Consider the following 17,826-nt stretch of genomic DNA (forward strand, 5'->3'; position numbering starts at 1 on the left):
TGTACACGGCCCTGACTTTAACCCTGATGCCTTCACACACGTTGACACAAACAATCATAAATTCAGCGACAGTGGAAAAAAAAAAAAGGCATTTGCATCAAGGGATAATAAACGAGAACATGTGTATTAAAATTAATACACAGTTTTTATTCAAATGCTTATGATTAAAACGATTTTAAATTCATACATTGGGAGGGAGATGCAAACAAAATGTTATGATGAAGGAATGACTGAAGTCCTTTCCCCATTTCAGAAATGGGTTCAAATGTCCTGAATCCACATAGAAACAATGGTAATTCTTTAAATTACAGCCCTCTAATAACCACTCTACAAGAGACACTGACCAGTCGAATGACACTGGTTGTTATTGTTGTTACTGTGCCTTTTTGTGAGCATAATTACTGTCAGCAGTCACAGAGAGCAGGAGCTGAATTTAAAGGTTTTACCATGTTGATGGGTTTGATGTGCAGATTAGAAACAAAAGAACAAAAAGGAGCCTCTCTCCATAGGACAGGTTCAGACAGGAGATGACAATGATAATGACAGCCGATCAAATGAAATCATTCGGAAATGTCTTTGGCTACAGCATTTGGCGAGTCAACAAAGAAATAAATGCAGACATTGCTATGGGGAGGACCTGCGATACATCAATCAGATGTACAGATGAGAGAAAAAAAAAGAGAGAGAGAGAGTGTGTTACACAGAGAACATGACTACACACACCATGCACCATGACAGGACCCCTCCTCTGTCCGAAGTTATGGAGAAAAACACACACACATTCGCGTCCACACACACACACCACTGGCTCTCCAAATGTCTCCACGAATCCACCGCTGAGGACAAGGAACAATCAACCCATCAAGTAAAAAAGGTGTGTATTAGTGCAAATGTAAAAGAAAAAAAAAACTCAATAAAAATAATCATGGTGTGAATGAATGAAGCAGGGCAGAGAGAAATTTAAAAAAAAAAAATGAAAATGAAAATAAAAATAATAAACCTGTCCCCTCACAACATGCAGGATAAAATAAACCAGACAGGTTTGTGCTTGTTATAAGTCTCATCTTGTTCAAAAAACGTCTGCCAAGATCATGCAAAAATCCTTGTGTCATGCCTGCATGTCTCATGTTGTATCGCGCTTTAAAAAAGCTAAAAAGATAAAACAGCTTCCATGTATTAAAAATACATGTGAGTATAGTAGTGGAGGGACTGAAATGCCGTGTTTGGGTGTATGAATTAAAGTCTGTTGAAATGTCAGTTAAAAAATCAGCAGCCTAACACATGCAGATGCTCATTTATGCGAGTGTGTGTTGTGTAAGCGGGGAACAGACAGAGTGTTTACTGCTGTGTGCTTGAGTGTGTGTGTGTGTGTGTGTGTGTGTGTGTGTGTGTTTGTGTGTGTGTTTGTGTCTGGTGTTTCAGGGCACCACTGGAGAAAGGTGGAGGAAGCGTGAGCAGGGACTGGGAAGAAGGGAGAGGATGTTGGGTGTTTGGGTCGTTCGGCTTTGAGATGCTTCACATCTGGTCACCGGCCGCTGTGGGTGTGTTCTGGGCCACATGTCCCTCCGAACCCTGAGTGTGTTTGGTTCTTCTCTTGTACGACAAATCATGCATCCTTATTATTTTTTGTTACGGTCCACTGCAGCTTCTAATGTGTGTTTGACTATGATGGCTTTCAGCTCGGCTGGGCTGGTTTGGTTCGTTGCGGTCTGGATGGGTTCTGGGTTTGGATTGAGCCAGTCAGGTCTGGTTCTGAAGTTGTGGCAGGAAGACAAGCGGTACTGGCTGCGCTGGCAGTGTGGTTGATTGATGGGTCAAGCCAGAGTTTGTTTCAAGACTTTGGGCACAGCAGTTTTCACTGGCGGCCACATTAGGTCAACAACTCTATGTTTGATGTTGAACATTTACAGATTTGTGAGCAGGTGAGGATGTTATAATGCTGATCATCTCATCTCGCCTCCACAATGTTATGGATATTGTTATCATGTACAGGCTGCTATTACATCTTACCGGTGGAACCATCCTAACTACAGTGTGGACAAACTCTTCTTCTGTGGCCACTGGATGGAACCAGGAAACCGTTGAGCTCTACCAGAGCACAGATTGCTGCAGTACCTCCGGGAGATTCCCACACAACCAAGAAATGATTTCACGGGTTTCATTTCAAAGCATCAAGACTCCAGCACCATCACCATGTAACCAGATCTTGGTTCCTGGGGTAGTCTGGGTTTGGCTGACTGTGCTGACTGGGTGTGTCTGATTGAAAGAGTGAGACCCATGAGGAAAGGTTGTTTTGGTTATTCTGGGTTCAGGTTGTTTCTGTTCTGTCGCATCTGAGCTGGGCGAGAATAGCTTTGTTTTTCTGGGTTACGTCTGCTTGGTTAAGAATCTGGCTCCGGGTCAGAGGTTCAGTCAGTAGAGGTACTAGATTCAGGACAAACCAGAATGGGATGTTGTTCTGGTTACTTGTTCAGTGGGAACTACTACTGGACTCAGGTCGGGCTTGACTGGTGGTCCGTGGAGCACCATAGAGGGTCACTGACGCTATGTGGTTATTCTGCATCACCTGAGGAAGATGGAACCAGAGAATGTGTGTTAGATAACATGTAAAAGGTATGAGATTCAAATATTGTACAAACTACATGTCCATTATCAATGCTTTAAAAAAAATATACAGCCTCAAACAAACTAAGGCAAAGCAACCAAAACCCTCATTTAGCCCTTTTTGCACAGGACCATTATTGCCTGTGGACCTCTAGTAATACGTGAGGACGTCTATGAGCAAAACAAAGGTTGTCGTGTCATCTTTTTCTGCATGTAAATGGGCTGTAAATGTGTATTTATGCTTATAACAGAAGCAGAACGTGGGTGAAAACTATATGAACAATGTGGTTGCTGAAGAACAAACACTAAACCCTTGAAATGTTTACGTTACGTAGAGCCTTGACATCAAATCCAGGGGGATAAGGTCAGTGAATACAAGTAAACAGATGTTGTTTATCCTGTGTGAATGCGCCACACATATTGGGACATGGGAATGTAATTTCTAAATGACATGAGAAGCCACGGAAATACACTGCTCAAACTTACAGAGGGATATTAGGGATATGGATACATACATGCAAGTGCATGGATGTGCAATACAAGTCAAATGAAATGTTGCGCATTATCTTGGGGGACCAAAAAAACAAACAAAAAAAACCAAGAGACAACATACATAAAATATAAATTCAGATATGTCACAGGATAAACAATCATGTGAAACAACAAAATATCCCTAACTTATTCTGAGTAGTGTATGTCTGTGGGAATAAGGCTTACAACAGATTAGTGTTGCTGCTATCCTTCATTTTATTCCTGTCTGACTCTGACTGAAATTAAGATGTTCAAAAAAAAATCAAAAGCAAAATCATATTATCACCATTCATGGTCTTTGAGAAAGAGAGCCTTTACATTCTTCCAGCATTTATGTCAAATCCAGGTCCACCTATGACCCGTGTGTTTGCAGTGCTATTGCAATATTATTGCGAAACACGCCAATGGCAGCTGCAGAACTTCCATTTAAAGGACCAGTGTGTAGGACTTGGTTGCCTTTAGCAGCAGGTTGCAGATGCAAACTACTGAGCACCTCTCCTCATCCCACCCTCTCCTATGGTGGCTGCTAAAAACAAAAAAACACAGTGTGAGTGGACCTCTCTTGAGCCAGTGTTTGGTTTGTCCATTCTGGGCTACTGCAAACACGGAGGTGAAACATGGCAGACTCCGTAAAAAGGACCCTCTACCTCTGTGGATGTAAAAGGTTCAATCCAAGGTTATGAATATACAACGATTCTTAGTTTTAGATGATTATACCCTAATAAAAATATAATTGTGAATATTACATTCCCGTTTTTGCTCCTGGACAGCACAGTATCCAACACACTGGACCTTTAATGAATGGTTCATTTTGGCTTGCTGGGAACGGAAACACAGACACTGCCATCGCTGTGATATCAAAGAGAGGTTAGATATGAGATATGTGTTCTGACCTCAAAGATCATCCTCTGCAGTCCAAAGCAGAACGTGGAGCCGAATGGGTTGGTGTTATTAGCTGATGAGGACCTGCCAAACACAAACACGGGATAATGTCAGAGAAGATGCTAACTAGGTTAAGGTTTGCCGTAAAAGTCTTGCACCTCAGGTGTTATATTTGGAAACCACCAACAATAAAAAAAATGCTAGCAAATGATCTTAGACCTCTGTGGGACACATTCAAAAGAGCAATGTAGCAACGTGATCTATATTGTCTGTGCATATACAAGAGCGTGTGGATGTACCTGTGGAGCACTACAGGTTTTTCCATTGGGTGACCCAGCAGTTCCTGGATCTGATCCCACTGAGAGAGAAAACAAAAAGTTAGCAGAGATAAAAAGATTTGTTTATCCGCTGCCAACACTGACACTGATACATTGTGCAGTAAAGGAGACCGTGATCTTAGATATTTGCTGAAGAACAGATGCTGTGTCCTGTTGTCACCATTTCCTTAAATTAAATCAAAGTAAATTCTGGGATATTTTTAGTGGATAAAAGTCACAAGACTTCCATTATAATTCTCCTTCTGGGGAAACCATTGGAAGACATCTGCAGCTGTAGCCACAGTCAAAAACAGATTACCATCTAACCTTTAAGGCATGAAACTAAATGTTTACTCATGATGCAAAGACAGGGTTTTAGAAGTATGGACACCAGACAAAAACAACTCTGTCATCCCGAACAAAGAGGTACACAGCACCAAATTAGAAAGCTAACCCCCCTGAAAGAGACCTCATCAGGCCTACTACAGCACCACCTTGTGAACATACAACAAAGAACTGACCTCTTGCGAAACAGAACAGTTCAATTAAATCGGTCTGTAACTGACCTTGCTGTTGGTGGTTAAGATGCAGTCCTCTGTCTGAGAATCGGCTCCTTCTGGAGTGCAGAATGAGACGGAGAAACAGAAATTAGAGGCAGTTAACATCATGCCAGTTACAGGCAGACCTGCAGGGTTCATTCAAGTCTGAAAGCCGTCCCACCTTTCTTAATGACTAGCGGAATCTTAAAGTCACATCGATGATATCTGTAATTAGAGAGGAAACAAGATCAGATGCGCAGAAGATTAAATTATGGACAGAAATGCCACAGTGCGATCAGTCATAAGAGAGAAATAAGAGCTAACTCAATAACATAATCAGCTCTTTTTTTGTATTATCCTTTCAGTTTGTTATTGCCAAGTCTGGGAGCTTGTTATAAAAATCTAGATCATTACAAATAGAGGATATCATCATTGATTGATGGAAAAGGAACAGAAGGATGATGATACATTTATTCAAGGGATCATCAAAAAGGAATGATGCACAGAAACAAGCAACAAGACGGCAGGATATTTACATATTGAAGTTGTAATGTCCGGGGTAGTTGGTATGGAGGACAAACTTCTTAACCAGGTGACTTGTAGAGTCAAACAGGATGTCCTGAGTAAGAAAACACAATGTTGAAGACTGCTTTTGTGCCATATGTTTGACCAGACCAGCTCACTACAGTCCTATCTACTGCAAACAGCAGGCAGAGTAAATGCAGATAGAGGCAGGACTACACCCCACCATCCATCATTGTTAGCAGCCAGTAATACCACCAGCTGGCCACCGAGATCTAAAAAGTGGTCCAAAAAACAAACACACACATACAAACTGGGAGGGTATCTCTGTGTGATATGAGTATTAAGATAAATGTATAAACTGTAAGTTATGGAAAAAGAAAGAAAAAAAATAGAAACTCTGTTAACTAACAGGCAACCCAGCAGTCCTGTAATAAACCTTTTCATGAACCCTACTTTGGCTGAAGTGCACTTAGTGCTGTTGTTTTCATGCACTTCGCTGCCAAAAAGTCACCAGATCAGCACACTTATGCACTGCAGTCATAAAAAATAAACATCACAACTCTGTTCATATTTTGGCTAATTATAATGACCTATAAGCCCATAAGTGTATATTATCCATCAACCAAAAAATGTGACACTAACATCATGTGACTGGCATGTATCTGTCTCCTCCAATAGCCAGATCTTGTGTTCATCACTCCTCACCAGCATGAACATACTATGCTTTGACCATGAAACAGCTGGGAGTCCTGCACTGTAACTCTAATTCCAAAGTACATCAAATACGTTCAAGTGTGTCTGACGAAGTCTAACAATAAACACGGAAACTCAACTACGTAAAACACCGTCACTAAAATTTTACACACAAATATGCAGAGGGCGAGTTTACGTACCACTCCAAGGGTGAAGTAGTTGAAAAAGTAGTCGTTACATTTAGAAGGAACCTGCTTGTGAGGTGAGGGAGAGTGGATCTTCATCTGAAATAAACAACACATAGTGATACAGAGAATAAATTACAATGTGTGTATGTCTTCACTATTGATGGTACAATTACCTGTTTCCATATTCATCAAATATGGAGAAACATTTATCTGAGATCATGTTTGTGGCAACCAGAAGAATTTAAGTCCAATATTCACTCAGCTTCAATTAACATCTTAGAGAAATATCTGACATTTTATCTGTTAAATGTTGAGCTTTCTTTACCAGCCGGTTCATAAGTTTGGCAGGTTACCGTGGGTTTTTTTTCTCCCCTTGCTGCTGGAAAAAGGTTTGATGGCTCTGAAAACTTAGAATTTTGGTTGTAAAACCAGTGAGCTGTAAAAACACTAAAAAGTTTGCAGAGGTGCAGAACTAATGTTAAGGCTAGTTAGTCCTGGTCTACACTTTTCAGATTACACATAGTTACTTCATCCATGGTCAACGTGAAGAAGATTTATTATTTCATTTGTAAAAATGAAAAGAATTACACCACTGATTTAAGATGGATATATGTTTAGACGATTAAGCACACCTATATAATACTGTATATAATTAACCTCAACTCCCGAGTGCTAATGATTCAATTGTAGCTCATTTGGGTGTACTCCATTAGGATCCCAATGAGGATAATTGAGCCGTCATTGTGATAGAGGACAGGAGGTGGTTGAGGACAACATGAGCAGAGCTTAGTGAAGATAAGGTAAGAGGTATTAACAACAGCAACAACAAGGAAATGTGAAGTTAACAGAGTCTCCTACCTTGTCCTCAGACTTGTAAAAGACTTTGTGTGGTGAGCCCAGAGCACCCAGTACATCCTGACAGGAATCTCCAAAGTAGATGCTCCTCTCTATGGACCTGACTTTAGCGTCAGTCATCACACCAGGACCACAAGCTGTGCTCACACAGAACAGAGAGGAAATCACTCAATCTCCAGAGGAATGACAAGAAGACAAAGTTAAACAGCATGTCAGAGAAAAGCAGTGGAAATGACCTGTCTGCAACAAGTGTTTTTTTTCTTAATATGTGCGTTTACAACTTTGCACCTCCAGCTCAATCTGTTTGACCATAGCACAGAATTAAAAAAAAAAAAAAACAACAACAACAAATATTAAGAACAGTCTGTAGTAGAGATGGATATACTTAGTATGAACAACACAGCTAATATTTCAAGACATTTTTCTGAAGAATCGTAAAGTGTAAAACTTGGTTGGGTTGCCAACCTCCAACATTCCAGCAGTATTACAGGTTGTGCTAAAATGTCAAGGAAAGCCTATGAAGTCAATATGTACACATGAGAGGGAAACACTTAGGGAACACGTCTAGTTTGATAATTAACTCTAAGTTTGTAGTCGATACACAGACACAAAGACATATGTTACCTGCAGTGAGAAGGCGGAGTTTGAGCCCCAGAGGCCCGGCCCGGTCCCTCAGGACGTCGACACACTCTGCATAGATGTTACCAAGGAAACAAGCCAGCGGCATCACCGGCGCTCTGAAGACAGAGAACAACAGCGTTTATGTGAGTGCGTCCATTTGTTCTGACGTGTGTTCCTTTGTTGTGGTTGTCTCTAGTTACATAAGAATTGTACTTATACATCGATTCAATCAGCTAAAGCGGTCTTTACACAACACCAAATAAAGCGGCAAACTTCATCTAAAAATAACCATAAGAACTGTGAGCTAATGACCTTCACATTGTTCCAGGTCTATCACTTTAATGGCCATTAATCAATAGCCGTCTGCTGCCTTCAGAAATACCAGGGGCTAGAGTGCATCTAATGCTGCCACTTGTAGCAATATTTTCCACCACCTAAGTTGTGTTTTTGATCCCACTTGTTTTCAGGTTTCAATTCATTCTTGGTTCTCATGGGAATGCTTGCTATATTTTCACTGTGAGCAGTTTGATGTGGAACCAAATGCAGGTTAAACTCCTTCAAAGATTTCCTGTCATTAAATAATAAACCTTATGCGCTCTTCTGTGGAGCTATGTCCAAAGTGTGTATCTGCGTGTGTGCGTAAGCTACCTTGTTTCTTGCAGGTTGTTGCCAGTGTAAATGTGCATCCTCTTGACCATGGCCCCGTGTGGAATCTGCAGGGAGGCCAAACCCATGGCAAAGTTAGGCTGCCAAGGCAAAACAACTGGTAGTAGTACAGGACTGAGTTTGACACAGCACACAACATATTCATGTGTCACACAAATACATGTTTCCCACGTACAGAAAGATGTGCTGATTTATGATGAAATACTGTGGAGTATACATGTCATACACACTGGCTGACCTAGATAGCCACGTTCCACAAGGACAAAAAAAAAACTCAAAACAAAATGTTCCACTGATTGGTGACACTGCAGTTTAGTCCGACTTGGAGCCCCAGCTTCTTATCTGGGAGGGGTCCAGAATGTAATCAAAATTCACTGCGACTCAGCAGCGACTTCATTTCTGTTTGTGAGCTTTTCATGTGCATTTTCATGTTGCATTCATCAACACTAAGAAACAGATCCACAATGGCTGCAGGATGAGTCATTCAGATATTGGATTAAAGCAGAGAATTGTTTGGAGGTATATGAAAAATAGTTTTTCTTAGTTTTATCATGTGTACTGGCCCTGAGGAGGTTTTTGAAACATTTTGCATTAACATTTCCAGCATTAATTAAGTTCAATGGAAAGAGCACTGCATTCACTTACAGTTAAAAAGGTGCAATACCAAAGAATTCTAGTTTAAAAAATTCAAAATTAAATAAGGGCTCTCAACAGAGTTCAATTTCAAGTTTTGATGTCGTTTCAAAGATGTCAATGCATTGTGTTGAGGAAATACCTAAGTTAGCGTGCAAACCAGCTAGCCTTGAGCTTGAAAGCCTCTCAATTAAAAGATTGTAAGCTACAATGCCGTGTATGCAGATATGTCAGGCGTTCAGAACATGTTATCATGAGGCATTCAGTATGTTAAATGTAAAAAGGAAATTTGTAGGAAAGGCAAAGGGGTCTGACCATGTTGTGGAGATAATGCAATACAAAACCCCACAATGTTTTTTTAAAAACATTTTTTATCTAATCTCAGCGCTCTATATTGGATTTATCTAACAGACATTCAGCTTACAAATTATCTCTGACTCATCCATCTGTCATCTGACATCACGGGAAACAGGAAACAAACTGTAGCTGACTGTTGAGTTTTAGATCAAGAAATGCAAATATTATAACTCCAACTGGAAGCTGAAACTACCATTGATGTACCTGCACATCTACATCTAAAGCAGGCAAGCATGGGCTGTGCACATGCATGAGAACATGCAGCTCAGGGCAAACTGGAAGGTTTAAGAAGTAATCGGTGTAGTCAAATGGCTCACACATTGAGATGTGATGAGATGCAAAAATCTTGTCTATGGGATAATGACGTGAGCTGAGGTGAACTAAACTTCTGAAAGGGAGAAACACAATCATCACGACATGATGTGTGCTTCACAGTAGCGAGCTGCAGAATGAAGCAGCACGCAGAGCAGCCGGTTCAGATCGTGCATCACCTAAGACATCCACAGCTGTAAAGCACAGACAACACAGAGGGGCCTCTATCTAATTATTCAACAACAACAACAAACAGTTTATGTAAAAGTGTATGTAAAAACAAGCACATTGCAGATTGCCTGACTTGTAAGCAGTGGGGTCTCTGCGTTGTCTAAGAGAATTTAATCATGACCTCCTGCTGACTGAGTCAACCCAAGTCCCTAAACTCCCCACTGCAGTAAGACTTTTACTGCTTACATAACTGTGAAACGAGTCTTTTGACATCTCAGCAGCACAACACTGGTATGCGTTCTTGGTGCATTTTGAAAACTGCCAGAAACATCCAAGAGAAAAACAGGTTTCCCAAGCAGCAAGACAATTTCATTCTGAAAATGCATTTGTTGTCTTCATTCAGTCCCCCATCCTTTACTTATTATCATGACATAACACCAAGCTGAAAGGGTTTCAAGGACATGCTCATAGCAGACACAGAGCTCAACCTCAGCCTGTCCGTATGAAGGTTGATCAATTCAGTCCCAAAGCTGCCGAGAAAGCACCGCTCTGCTATTCTTTAAATCGGTGGAAGCATTCTCACCTCATATTTTGGAGCTTCGTTCCATGAGTCCAGTTGGAAGGAGAAGGACAGTCCTCGAAAGTTGAGATGGAACAACTGCTCTGCAGCATTGTAAACTGAACGGAGGGGAGCGAAAAGGAACGATGATCATGAACCAAACACATCAGATAAAAAAACACAGGTTTATTTGGGAGTGTGTGTTTGCGCTTTGTGAAGTACCTCCTGGGTGCGTGGCTCCAAATGACTGGTCTATTTGCTCTATTGTGGGGGCAATGGCCTGAGAGTTGAAATGGACTCCACTGCAACATGACACACACAGACACACACACACACACTGAGCCAACGTAACGTCTATCAACATTCATACAGGCTGCGCTGCATTAGCTATTAGCAGAGAGGTGGAAAGGATTTCACTGAAAGACAATCACACACATTACTCCATTACTGTAATGCTGTTCACTAAGTAGCTCTTTGCCAATCTGTGAGGAGCAATGACCAGTAGCTGAAAACAATCTCTACGGCAACATAAAATGCACAGTTATTATGACCATTATATAGATGTGCGCCCGTAGATAAAGGCAATATAATGGTAACAGCTGAGAGTCTGAGACGGCTTTCATCCTTTATCAGCTGTTATTCAACAGGTTTGTAAAAGCCTTTGACTTCATTTTGACATCACAAATATTTCTACTCACCAGTATTTCAACTTGACTTTGCTCAGGTCATACACTTCGATCACCTGTGACTCAGAAAGATGAACAAAGTTGGGAAACAAAGGGGACATAACTAATGGTTAGGTAAATGTCATTACCACAGCAGGGAAAGTCTAATTCCTTTCGCTTGTTATGCAGAAATGGGAGGACATTTTGCAACTGTGGTAAGCTGCAGCTGTTAAACAATACCACAGCCCTCTTGCATTAATATCTAGAGTGCTACTGCAAGATCGGTTCAAAGAATATCTGTCTTTCTCGGAGAGGCAGTCTCTCTTTAAAAACTTTTAAAAAAAACACACACTGAGGATCTCCCTCTTAGAGTCTCTTTGAAGTTAAGTCTCAGTGCCCACACCGCTGGTTCTGCTGCTTTCTGACAGGTTTCTGCGAGCACACCGCCTACCAGATATCACCCACCCTCCCGCAAATCAACAATTTTCACCTTGAGTCTCTGATTTGTGGCATCAAACAGCAGTTTAATCCCATCCTGAGTCAAGTTCAGTATGAGGTCATGGCTGAGTGGCGTCTGGAGGGGAGATAAACAAACCAGTTAATTAACAGAGAGGGGGGAGGATTCGCCCCCATGAACAGATATGCAGATAAGCAAACCAGCAGAATCAACTGTTTTTTGGACTTAAGGGAAATGATGAACACAGTACGCACCACAGCAGTACATACATTTCAACTGAGACAAAAAAATGGACTGCTTCATTTAATGTCATTCATGTTAGAATGAAAAGCTGCTTCCAGCTGCTGTTGAAGATCTAAGATTCATGGTGTGTTAAAAACAAACTCACTGACAGACTTTATTAATAGCCACTGAACCTGGGGAATGAATTTAAATATAGCCTAACTGGTATTGGATTTTTTAGGCTGATATTTGAGTTTCTAAAGCTGCTGTAAGCATCGTTGTTGTTTTAGCTAACTTCCCGTCTGTTTGGCAGTAAGCAAGCCCCTCTCTGCTCTCAACATCGCCACACTAATGATACTCCTTTCTTTTTTCTTTTTTTTTAAGAGGCAGCTCTCTTGGTTTCTTTCTTTCCTTCGAGCGTTTTTCATCATCGGCCTGTTTGGTAGATTATGCCATCACCGGGAGCTTTCCCTGTTCCCCAATTGCTGGTCAAGGCACCAAAGCAGGAGGATCCTGCTCTACATGAGCTGCCCGAGCAGACAGGACTGCCTCTCTATGGAATTACTTGTCCTGATTGGATAAAGTGGAAAGGGGTACCAGAAAATGTCTTTTCTTATTTACTGCATGAGCAGGAGGAGGAGAGACAGGGGTTACTGACCAAACGATCTAGTGAGTACTGTTGGAATATAGAGCTATTTAACACTTATCTTAATAAAAATATATCATCTACAGCAAAAATCAATACATGATTTCATGCACACATTTATAAGCATGGTTTTATTAAGATCCTTCATTCCTTTTTATAGAATTATGACCAACATAAGTGCTAAGTGGGATGTTGAAAGAATACACCTTTGAGTGTTCTCTGTTGGGCGAGCTACGTGTCAGCAACACTATTTATACCTCAAACGGAACAGTTCACCCAAAAATAAAAATTCAGTCATTATCTTATCAACTCATGCTGATAAAAAGTCAGGTGACAAAACATTGTGGAGCTTCACAACAAAACAGCTTTGCAGCATCCTTCTTAACAACAGAAGTAGACAGGGGACTTGTTTTAAAATGAAAAAAAGCAGCCCCAAGAGCCCAAACTGAAAACATGTGCCTGAAACCCCTGACCATGGACGAGTGCATGTGCACACTTCAGACAAGGTGTGTTATGTTCAGCCACCACAAAGATGATTTGGGCTTAAAAAGGGGGTATAAATCACTTTTTTTTTAAAAATCAAATTGGGATCTTGGGGTTTACGGAGACTTGGATTACAGAAACAAAAGAACTGGAATAACTGCCACCACTTACAAGTGGATTCTTGAACAAGCTGATTAACATACAAGTCTGTCTGAGAGTGAAATGGTGCACAGAATAAAGACAGGACATCTTACCTGTTCACTGTAAAGCACCTGGACATTTTTGATGATGCGGCAGTGTTTCTGCAGGATAGAGATGGCCTGGGCCAATGGCATCCCTGATGGTGAATACAGGTAAACACACAAACATGCACAGAAAGATTGTTTTTTTCCCCATATACAATCAAACAAAGAAAACTATTTTCTACATTTTGAAGTGTTTTAAACCCACCTAAGGCGAATTCCCATTGTTCATTTCCTAGTGATCTCTCAGGCACCACCTCCAGATCCAGCATTGGCAAGTAGTGGGGGGCAGCTCACCTCACCTCAAGACACAGTGGGACCCTCTGAGGGACCCTTTCTCTTCGCCCGTGTCTCCCTGATCACAACACTGTCTAACAACAGTTTCAGATGGCTCCTTTAATTCATAACGCTATCTACTCAATTCTCTAAAGCAACTAGAATCATCAGTGTGAGCATCGAACAGCTACTCGATTTATGGGTTACAGTAAAGTGTGGCCTCTTTATCACATGTCATGTGCTGTTGACATTAAAAAAGGTACAAAAGAAGTATGTTAAAATGGGTTAAATATTTCAAATGATACCCACGAGTCTACCTAAGGCTGGATAGAGAGATCATCCAAAGCTGACAGTTACATACGTTTAAATTAGCAGTTTAACAAGTGACCCAAAGGCTGACAGCCTGCTCACAAACAAATTACGCAACCTGCCAGCCAACCTAAAACGCACAAGGCCAGCTGTCAGATAACCTATTACTTGTTGGTGTGCTTTAAAATCGATACGGATAAAAAAAAAAGAAAGAAAGAAAGCCCTAAATTCGCTCGATTTAAAGTCAGAAATACACCGATCTGCCAAACAACGGCCACAATCGTCTCCAACAAGCTTCAATTTAACGAGTGAACATCCACTTGTTCGGCTACAGTGTTGTGTCCTGTGTCTCCAGCAGACTAACAGAGCACCTGGTCCAGTGAGAAATACCCCAAAAATACATAGGCACGAGAATAATGTCTCCAAACCCGAATATTCTCACTGTTAGCTATTGTTATGTGTCACTGTCGGGCGGTTACGAAAGCGTCAAAGCTTGATAACAACACTGTTTTTTTGCGCTATGGGCTAACGTTAGCTGACGAGCTAGCTGCCCTCTGCGTAATGGTAATAAAGTATAAATATAAATAATGCAAGTGCAGGTAAAAAAACAAAAAATAAAACAATTCTAAATTCAAGACAAAGAAAATTAATATCGCGGTTCAGACTGGCACGACATAAACAAAGAAAGCACGCCAAGCCGTCGGCTGTCTTTGCTGTTTTTCTTTCTTCTTCCAGCGAAGGTTCAAGCTTTGGAGCTAGCTCTTCTGCCGCTGGTGCGCAAATTCAAAGTCCTCGTTGTGAGACGCTTCTCTTATCACTCGTAAGCTCGTCGCCCGGTAAATGCCCACCGCGTCCCTTTGTCGTGTTTGACGTGTCTCCAATGTCCGGAGCCGATAAGAGCAACACAGTCTCCAAACAACAGCAACTTCAGGCATCAACAACAGCCAGCAGGATCAGCTGATAATTCAACTTCCTGTTTTAGACGCACGTTCTCGGTGGACGTGATGACATCACGGTCAGCTGACACAGGTGGCTGCAAATTTGATGTTTTCTCCGATGTAGCGTCTCTACAGATATGGAATACTTGAAACTCATTGGCTCTTCAATTTGCATTAAGGCTTTTTTACTCTATTTACAGAGCAGAAGCACATTTTGTTGTGTTCTGTTTTACTATATGTAAGCAAAATGACGCTTAGCAATGATTTACCTTTAATTATATTATTTATTTTACACTGCTGCCATATGTTTAGTGACAACTGGTTTCGCTCCCCAAGCTACATTCATGTATAGTAGCCTTTATGTTAGTGTTCTAATGTCGAACGGAATAGTTCCTCCACCCCACGAATAAATACACTGCATAGTCTATTATTTTGTCAGTAAGAGCACAACCATACTAAAGGCAGTTGAATTTGACTGTTTTACAGTTCTGTCTTGGCTCACTGTCATAGCTTACTGGGAGCCTCATTAATGTCATCACTAACTTTACATTACTTTCAGTGACAAGTCAAAAAAAAGGTCTTATTTAAGTCCCTGCACATTTAGGGAGGGCAGAGTAATGTTGGGAATAGTGTGGCATCATCAAACTCCATGAGTAATAATGCACTGATTGTGAAATTCTGGGCAGATTTTGATATTTTTAATCACAGCTTGGCCCAAAGCTGACATTGATTTTGGCCATTTTTCAACTGCAGTCTCTAGGCAGTTGTAATGACAGCTTTAACTATTGTATACAACACACATAAAACACCTTAAATGGAACAGCTCCACTGTGGATCAAGCAGTACACATATCTTACACTTAAAAACCAAATAACAACAAAGTATGGTCACAGACTTTATTGTCTTTAAACCATGACTTTGAATTATTATTTTTTAAAATCCATGTGTGAGCTGCTCTCTCTGAAAAAGCTGACTGTCCAAAGGCAGTCCTCCTTGCACAATCCTGTCTTGCCACAGACCTGTGTGTCTATCATCAGCTGCTTTCTGCTTTGTAAGGCACTGAGAGGGGGAGGAGCCAAACTGAGCAGAATCTTATAGACCCGACGAGCAACTGCAAATGATAGCATTGTCCCATCTCAGTAAATTTAATTTTTTCAGGCAGTGACAAAGGTGATGGGTGTTTAGTTTCCCATCAAGCTCCTTAAGAGCCTGCATACTGACTGTACAGGTGTGAGTGTTGTACAGGAGGCTTGTGCCCTGACAGTTACACACTGGCAGTATGATACATATGACATGACCATGGCAGTGAGGTGCTGTGCTGCTGCCTTAGTAATTGGACAATTTCTGATATGGTGGAATTTTAGCAAGCTTAATTTACTTAATTCACTGGTGCCAGTGGAATTGCCTCCAGCTCAATGGAGGGAAAACCAAAGAGCTGTTGGTAGATTTCCACAGGCACAGACAACCCTGCACACAGGTGGACATCCCAGGAACAGACATTGAGATGGTGACATCTTACACATACCTGGGAGTTCACCTGAACAATAAACTGGACTGGACTGATCACACCGCAGCAACATACAAGAAAGGTCAGAGCAGACTGTGTCGGCCGAGGAAGCTCAGGTCCTTTGGAGTGCAGGGGGCACTCCTGACTACTTTCTATGACTCTGTGGTGGCATCAGCTGTTTTCTATGGAGTAGTCTGCTGGAGCAGCAGCATCTCAACAGCAGACAGGAGGAGACTTGATAAACTTATCAAGAAGACCAGCTCCACCCTGGGATGCCCTCTTGACCCAGTGCAGGTGGTGGGAGAGAGCAGGATGATGGACAAGCTGTCATCGCTGCTGGTGCAGGAGTCCCACCCCCTGCAGGACACTCTCACAGCACATAGCTCACTCAACTGGGCAATTTTCATACCCATATTAATTATTAACAATACATTACCACACTGTGTATAATTACACTGTTATTTTGTACATTCTATGTATACATACAAGTCTATTTCTGTTGCTTACCTTTTTATTATATTGTTTCATTTGTACTATTATTATTATTATTATTATGTCCTTTAGCTGCTGTGACAAATACATTTCCCCATTTGCTGGACTAATACAGGAATTTTGATTCTGCTACTAAATCTGTTACCATCTTAATTAGAATCAATTGTCATACTAAGATAACTGAAATCAGTTCCCACTGCGAGCCTTTCCCCTGCCACACAGTGGCAGTGTGGAATTATCAGCTGACCTCTGGGGAAAGAACATGCACACTGTTTTATTTAGGTGAAGATTTTGTTTTTGTTGTTATTTATTCCCCACTTGGTGCCAGGGAAACAAAGACATCGTCATTATATGAAAAAAGGTCCAAATCTGAGCATTTAACAATTATGAAAGAAGCTTTAATAAAATCTCTCTTCTCATACAAAAGTGCTTCAAGATCCTTTCTAGCCTGCTGTACTCAAGGATATCAATTTTTAGTACGTACACAGCCTCAAATTGAAGCTGATAACTTATGAAGCCCAGCCCAGCCATGATGTGACACATTAGATAAACATGAGAAAAATGCCATTGGCGAATGTCAACAGGGAGAATATGCACCGATACTGATGTTCAGCTGACGTGTTGATGCAAGCCCAGTCATAATAAATTAGAAAAGAGTAAGTTGTTCCAACCATCAGGAGAATCAAAGCAAATAGGTCAGTTTGACAGATGTGAGTGAAGCACAGTCACTGCACAGGCCTGACAGGACATCGAATCAGGCTCAGTGAAAACACAGTCAGAACTGTGGAAGCTCCTCAGTTACAGTAGTGGTGAAGCAAGTGTAAAGAACAGAAACAAATACAAGAATTCATACAGGTTTATTATGAAAAACATCCAACATTTTGAATTGAATATCTCATATTTCAGTTTCCTCCGAGAGGAAACGCCCAACCCTGAAACAGAGGGATAGACAGACCACACACACAGGAAGGAGAAACTTTGGGAGTGTTTACAAGCCACTAAATATCACAGAGCTCTTCTTTGGATCTCTGTGTAAAACCAAAGTATCAATAACTTAAACAAAAAGAAGATAAACAGTTCAGGTAAAAAAAGAAAGAAAATGAGGGTCGTTCATTTTATTTATTTACTTATTTATT

The 17,826-nt window shown here is 41.0% G+C and overlaps 1 protein-coding gene across 2 annotated transcripts; it reads right to left on the reverse strand.

Annotated features, from left to right (window-relative positions):
- Positions 1–105: 105 nt before the first annotated feature.
- Positions 106–14,727, reverse strand: c8h16orf70 (chromosome 8 C16orf70 homolog). 2 transcript variants are annotated; one of them, XM_037106682.1, is made up of 16 exons: positions 13,377–14,727; positions 13,181–13,263; positions 11,609–11,692; positions 11,152–11,195; positions 10,676–10,755; positions 10,478–10,572; positions 8,404–8,501; positions 7,759–7,871; positions 7,138–7,271; positions 6,292–6,375; positions 5,410–5,492; positions 5,055–5,098; positions 4,901–4,950; positions 4,317–4,375; positions 4,029–4,101; positions 106–2,566 (listed from the first exon to the last, which is right to left on the reverse strand). In XM_037106682.1, the coding sequence occupies exons 1-16, from the start codon at positions 13,438–13,440 to the stop codon at positions 2,471–2,473; spliced, it is 1,284 nt and encodes a 427-aa protein (XP_036962577.1). In that variant the 5' UTR covers positions 13,441–14,727; the 3' UTR covers positions 106–2,470. The 2 variants fall into 2 exon arrangements, with proteins under 2 accessions (XP_036962577.1, XP_036962578.1); XM_037106683.1 differs by having other exon boundaries at positions 8,404–8,468; positions 13,377–14,726.
- Between the last annotated feature and the right edge of the window lie 3,099 nt (positions 14,728–17,826).

The sequence above is a fragment of the Acanthopagrus latus genome, chromosome 8 (assembly GCF_904848185.1).
Source record: "Acanthopagrus latus isolate v.2019 chromosome 8, fAcaLat1.1, whole genome shotgun sequence".
Classification (NCBI taxonomy): domain Eukaryota; kingdom Metazoa; phylum Chordata; class Actinopteri; order Spariformes; family Sparidae; genus Acanthopagrus; species Acanthopagrus latus.

Coding starts and splice junctions, on each gene's coding strand:
- c8h16orf70 (XM_037106682.1), bottom strand. CDS start 13,440: ATGCTGGATCTGGAGGTGGTGCCTGAGAGATCACTAGGAAATGAACAA. Junction 13,264..13,376: donor ACAATGGGAATTCGCCTTAG/GTGGGTTTAAAA, acceptor ATTCACCATCAG/GGATGCCATTGGCCCAGGCC. Junction 2,567..4,028: donor TGCAGAGGATGATCTTTGAG/GTCAGAACACAT, acceptor CATCTTCCTCAG/GTGATGCAGAATAACCACAT.